At 33.0% G+C, this 6,000-nt stretch overlaps 1 protein-coding gene across 3 annotated transcripts; it reads right to left on the bottom strand.

Annotated features, from left to right (window-relative positions):
- Positions 1-1,074: 1,074 nt before the first annotated feature.
- Positions 1,075-5,069, bottom strand: LOC107872540. Of its 3 annotated transcripts, XR_007056051.1 has the most exons (5): positions 4,835-5,069; positions 4,082-4,689; positions 3,347-3,997; positions 2,265-3,189; positions 1,075-2,175 (listed from the first exon to the last, which is right to left on the bottom strand). XR_007056051.1 is itself a non-coding variant. In XM_047413268.1 (2 exons), exons 1-2 carry the CDS (start codon positions 4,851-4,853, stop codon positions 4,388-4,390), a joined length of 324 nt encoding a protein of 107 aa, XP_047269224.1. In that variant the 5' UTR covers positions 4,854-5,069; the 3' UTR covers positions 4,009-4,387. The 3 variants fall into 3 exon arrangements, 1 of the variants encoding a protein (XP_047269224.1); XR_007056052.1 differs by having other exon boundaries at positions 1,075-2,006; positions 4,082-5,069; XM_047413268.1 differs by lacking the exons at positions 1,075-2,175; positions 2,265-3,189; positions 3,347-3,997 and having other exon boundaries at positions 4,009-4,692.
- Positions 5,070-6,000: the final 931 nt, after the last annotated feature.

Here is a 6,000-nt window from a genome sequence, read left to right as displayed (position 1 = left end):
TTTCATACAACTCTTTTAGCATTTGTAGTTCTTTTTCTAATTCAGCAATCCTACTATTTTTAGTTTCTATTTTTCTTATTTCTTCTGTAGTTTGTTGTTTTATTTTTTCTATTTTCTTTCTTCTTTCTATTTCTTCATTTTCTTTTTCTATTATTTTTTCTATTTCCTTTTTTCTTTCTATTTCTTCATTTTCTTTTTCTATTCTTACCATAGCTGTCAATTTATCTTCTAATTTTAATTTTTTCTTTTTCTAACATTAAATATAAATGTTCACCTATTTTCTTATACCTTCTTCCTAGATTAGAAACTACTATTTTTATTTTTAATCCTTCATGATTTTCATATATTTTTTCATCTATTATAAATTCTTCTTTGTTCATTTTTTATTTAATTGTTAATAGATCATGTTGGTATGCATATTCTAGACTATCTATTGTCGATTCTAAATTTGATATTTTTTCTTTTTGTGCATTTATTGAGTTTTTACTAACTTTGTCAATTATGTTATATTGTAGTCTTTCTATCCTTATTTTTTATTCTTTACGTTTATTAGATATTATTTACTTTAATTCTTTATATTTTGGTAATTTTTGTACTTTATTCATCTAAATAATATTTTGGAGAACATCTAAATTTAGTTTTATCAAATAAGTAAGTCATAATTAATAAATTAATCAAATAAATCCAAATATATAATCAAATAAGTCATTCATAATTAATAAATTAATCAAATAAGTCCAAATATATACTACTTGAGGGAGTATATGAGTTAATTTTAAAACTCATTATCTCAGCTTTCATATTTGATTTTGATATTTTGTACTTAGATCTTCATTGAAAAAAGTCTTTCCACCCCTGTAAGGTAAGATAATAATGTACATACCTACATGCCATCCTCATATATGTTATTGTTGCCATTGTTGCCGCTCATGAGTTAATTCACTTGCTATGACAATTTTTCCATTTAAAAATGACAAGAAAGAGTCACAAAAGATGTAATAATTCAATTTATTTTAATCTCAAGAAGCAAAATTTGGATTTATTATATTAGAACATTTTTTGAGAGGTGGGGGTTGTTGTCTAGAAGGTTTATTACTTTTATGCTAGCCATCATTAAGAAGTGGGTATAACATTGATTTGATAACGATGTGCTAGAAGGAGATGGCACACCTTGGACACATAAATTTTAAATGAAATTTATTGAAAACTTAAAAGAGAATTTTGAAATATGCTGCCTTTTTCTTTTGCCTTGTTAATCCGTTGTTTCCACAATACTTGCATGAGCATACTTGTTCAATAGACCAAAAAATTTAAAACAAACTTGAAAGGACTAGCTTGAAAAAAAAAGAACACAGCCTGATGCACAATGCATTCCGTATTCATGCAAAGTTTCATAAAAAGATCACAGTCCAAGGGACGTCATGTAGGCAATCTACCCAAATGCAAGTATTAGTTGCTGCTTTCACGGCTCGAACCTATGACCTACATGACCAGCTTGAAAGATGTCTACAAAGCAAATTTTGGTAGGAAAAGGAAGGAGAAGAAGAAAAGAACAAAACACAGAAATTAGAAACCAATGGATTCTCATTATTTCCTGTAAATATGACCATTTAAGTGCACAAAACAGAAAAAAATTAGAAATACCTTTGGCAGTTGCCAGTGCTAAAATTTAACTGATGTGAAAGTGAATTCTCTTGTTGAACTCTAAAGAGAGGAAAATAATATCATCAATCTCTTCTTCCACTCTCAGCTCTTGATACTCATCGTTAACACATTCGTAACCAAGAATCACAAACATTCTTAATCTGATCATACAAACTCCCTCATACGGCTACACCAGCATCATTGCTATATAGAAGAACATCGAGAACTCGCTATCTCCAGCGTCTTCTCAAAAATTGTTCCTGCTGCTGAACTGAAGGTTGAACAATATGTTTTATCAATTCAAGTCACAATGAGAAGTGTCCTCTCTACACTTGTGTTACGTGCTTCCTTGAACGACATTGCTATAGAAGTGAAGAGGAAAAAGGCATGGTCAGTCTATTTGATGTTTTGTATGGGAACGCTCAAATGAAATTTGGTGTTTTTGAAGTCATCCAGGCGAGGATTATATCCATCTTCAGTTCTCGTCTTTGTTGAGAAACTAAATTCTTCCATAAATGCTGTTGTGTCATGCTATAACAAATATTAACATGAATGAATATATACTGACGAATAAAGGAAAAGGAAAACATGGTTTCTCGCAGATGAAGAGTAGGAATTACCAAAAGAGTATGTCTTTTCTTTCCTCTCTTTAATCGCTCGCCATCTTTTTTCTCATTCATCCATCTGGAGCAGTAATGATCCATCCGTTTCAAGAGCAAAAACACTGTTCGAAAGAATATGTCGGCATCCCCTGCAAAATATAAAATATTGTGCTCAAAAACATGTTACTACACTAGAGATGCTCAAAGTTTCACAGTGGCATGATGTATTTGGCTCAACCGAACAACTCTATCATACTTCCATAGGCCAGAAAGATTAAGCCAATCAAAATCACTTTTGCGAGCAAAAGAGTTTCTAACATGTTTTCCCATCGGTCAGTGAAATAACCATAGCAGAGAAGGGTGAAGCAAAAAACGAAGTATTTTCTCTCTGCTGGGAGTGGAAGTCCATCTGACAAATACCTCTTATAAACATGTCATGATAAAATCCAGCAAGAAATATAAAAGATAGGATCAAAACACCTTAGCATCCAAATAACTGTTGTAATCAGAGCTACAGCCATCTTTCTGCATTTAATAATATGAAAAGGTTAAATGATAACCCAACAAGGTTGTTGATTCACATCCCCTGCTTCATCGAGGAAACTTCTTTTAGTGTGCACAATAGGTCAACCTTTAGAAACCAAAATAAAGAATGAATTTGGAGGAGAAGAAGTTTACTGAAAGAGGGCTTCCTGGAACTACCTTATGATATGAACTGAGGAGAGAACTTCTCTCACCATCAGATGAAGCAGCTTTTTTTATAAAGCTTAAAGCCCGAAGAAAACCTCCTGTTGGACCTGGTGAATGAAGTGAATACTTTCTGCTACTTCCAAAACCTGCATGTCTTGGACGTATTTGGAGGGAAAGATCTGCTCGTTTCATGCTTGGGCCCAAGCCGAAAACCATATTCGAGGAATGAGGATTCCCTTCTCTATAAATCAGCCTGCATGTACCCAAACAAATAAAAATTTCTTGTTACATTTGGTAATATTATGCCAGATCGTCTAACTTAATGTAATTGCAGACTTGTTAATTTTTCTACCTTTTGATTAAAATTGCGTATGATAACTTTCTGAAAGACAGGTGGAAACAAAAAATACCTAATGTCATTATCTACATTATAAGAGGCTTCACTTGGCCAAATGTACAGCATTTTCATTTTCCTGCAAAATCTTTTTTAAAATCATCAGATCAATAAGATGGAGCTAGGATATCCTAGCCTGGGAGTACGCTCCACTTGTGCTCTCTTCATCCAGCTGACTAACATACATGGGAAATATTTCTTTTTGCCAAGTATGTCCAGAGAGAAGTGACCATAGCTGCGATCCATTCTTCTCTGCAACTATAACCTGATAGCATTGCCTCATCCACTAGTGGCTGCAGTAACTCGTCCATTGAATCAACATAATCCCGGATCACCTTGTATACAAGGGAAAATATATCAACCCACTTGGAGAAGTGAAGCTGAGATGGAATTGATATAGTATTGACAAGCTCTTCAATGTCCCAAAGTGGCTAGTGCAACACAATTTCTCTATTCTGTCCCACAAGTTGACGGGATTTTCTTTGGTGCTGCAGTTCCTGCAGACTGCACAATGCTAGAAAATTTCCCTTTGTACAATATAAGTTTATCACACTTCCAACACATGAATATCCCTTGCTCCGAGTAAATCAAGATATTGGAACTTTTCATCCTTCTTACTGATAACAGCTAAACACCAATGTACTTGTTTGTGGATAGGGACAAAAATCTATGCAAATTAGGAGGGTCAAATTAGTACAAAGCAGATAGCAAAAGAAAGTACGAACAGGGAAACAAATTATAGAGCTTTTACTTTATCGCATTCAAGGAGGCAGTAACCCAGCTTTCTTTTGGATGTCCATCTTCTCACAGATTGATAGTTATAGCCTCCCCTGCCACATATCAACTGCAAATGCAGTAATATTTCCACAAAAATTAGCAGTTTTATTCATTTAAATTATCAGCACATAGTTTCAATAAGATAATAATCAGTAACTGAGATAGCAATCTTATAATGTGAACAAAAGCATATACTTTTGTTAAACCAAATAACATGTTGACCACTTAAGAGAAACTAAATGATGTCAATAACTATAGTTCATTCATTGTAGAGCATGGACTAAGAAGCACAATCAGTATAGGAACAAAATATTTCATGTTTGATTGTCTTTCGTTGGGTAGTCCGGTGACTAGTCCGAGGTACTCTTGATATTGCTTCTGACTTTCCAGGAGACTCCATAGATGAGTTTGCAACATCAGATTCACATGTTTTCAAGACCTCTTCAATACCATCAACAAACTGACGAGATTGAAGAGCATCGGCCATGGCAACATTAGTCATATTAGCAGGGATTTTGTTCTTCTTGCAAACAGCTTGCAATTCTCTCCTTGTAACTTGTAAGGCTGTGGAAATCCATCTTGCTGCTGAAATAAAACAGGAAACTAATACGCGATTGTTCGGGGACAGGGGGTGGGGGAAGAGGGATTTATGAGCTGCACTTGGCTTCAATATCCTATATAGCTAAGATCAACAACAACTTCACATGTATAATCAATAACAACATACCCAGTGAGTTCTGATACATGGGGACTGGATGGATACAGACAGTGTACGCATACCTTGCCACTACCTCATGAAGGTGGAGAGGTTGTTTACACGAGACTTACACTAAATAAGTAATTTAAACATGTTAATGCAGGTGATATCAGCTATCTTAAAGCTATAGCACGGGACTGGATATATGTCCGGTGGATTCACCGTTCGTTGTTGCCGGCTGGAGAGTAAGTGCGAAGTGGAAAGATAGGTTAGGACTTCAACCTTTTAGTCATTAGTAATAGTCTAATTATTTAATTATTATAATATAACAACAACAAACCCAGCATAGTAGAAAGGAGGATAAAGTGCAGTCCATATCACTTTAAAAAAGTAGAAAATATTTAATTATTATAATATGTATCATAATTTGAAAAAGTTACAAGTATATAAGTATATTATAAATTTTGGTTTAAATGAAGCACCAAATTAAGTAAATTTAATTATTGAAAATCAAACCGAAATATCGAATTTATTAAAAAATATATATTGAAATTGAATCGAAAAATCAAAAAATCAAAATCGAAATTCTAAATTCTAAATTAATTCGATTCTTTTTGGTATTTCGATTTTTTAGTATTTATGTCCACCCTTAGGAGGGGAAAATGGGTAATTAAGATTGACTGGGTCGGGTCATGGTTGGATTGGGTCGGATATTAAAAAAAACTAAAAATTGTATAATATTTATAGTAACATTCAAATAATTTAATGCAATGTATATATAAATCGGATAATTAGTTATTTTATCATTACATTAACACAAGTAGTATATTTCCTAAAACGTTTAATCATATTACTGCATTTCATTAATTAGGATGACTTTTTTGTCAATTAGATTTTAAATACGATATTATATACCACGTAATAGAGTGTATTAATCTTATGAATTATTGATTAATTAGCTTACTTTATTATTAATTCAACAGTATATATCCTTGGTATATATTAATACGAGTAGTATTTCCTCAATGGTATGAATCAGTGGTATGGACTGTGTACATCTTACCCTCCCAGACCTCACTATGTGGGAATACACTGGGTTTTTTTATTGTTGGTGTTGTATGAATCAACGTATTAGTCAAAATAGTTGGATATATAGATAAGTTAGTTAGCTTTTGATTAGTATGTACATCACTACA

This window comes from Capsicum annuum, chromosome 5 (assembly GCF_002878395.1).
Source record: "Capsicum annuum cultivar UCD-10X-F1 chromosome 5, UCD10Xv1.1, whole genome shotgun sequence".
Taxonomy (NCBI): Eukaryota; Viridiplantae; Streptophyta; class Magnoliopsida; order Solanales; family Solanaceae; genus Capsicum; species Capsicum annuum.
The sequence above is the reverse complement of the archived record's forward strand: the minus strand, read 5'-3'. Positions and strand labels throughout refer to the sequence as shown.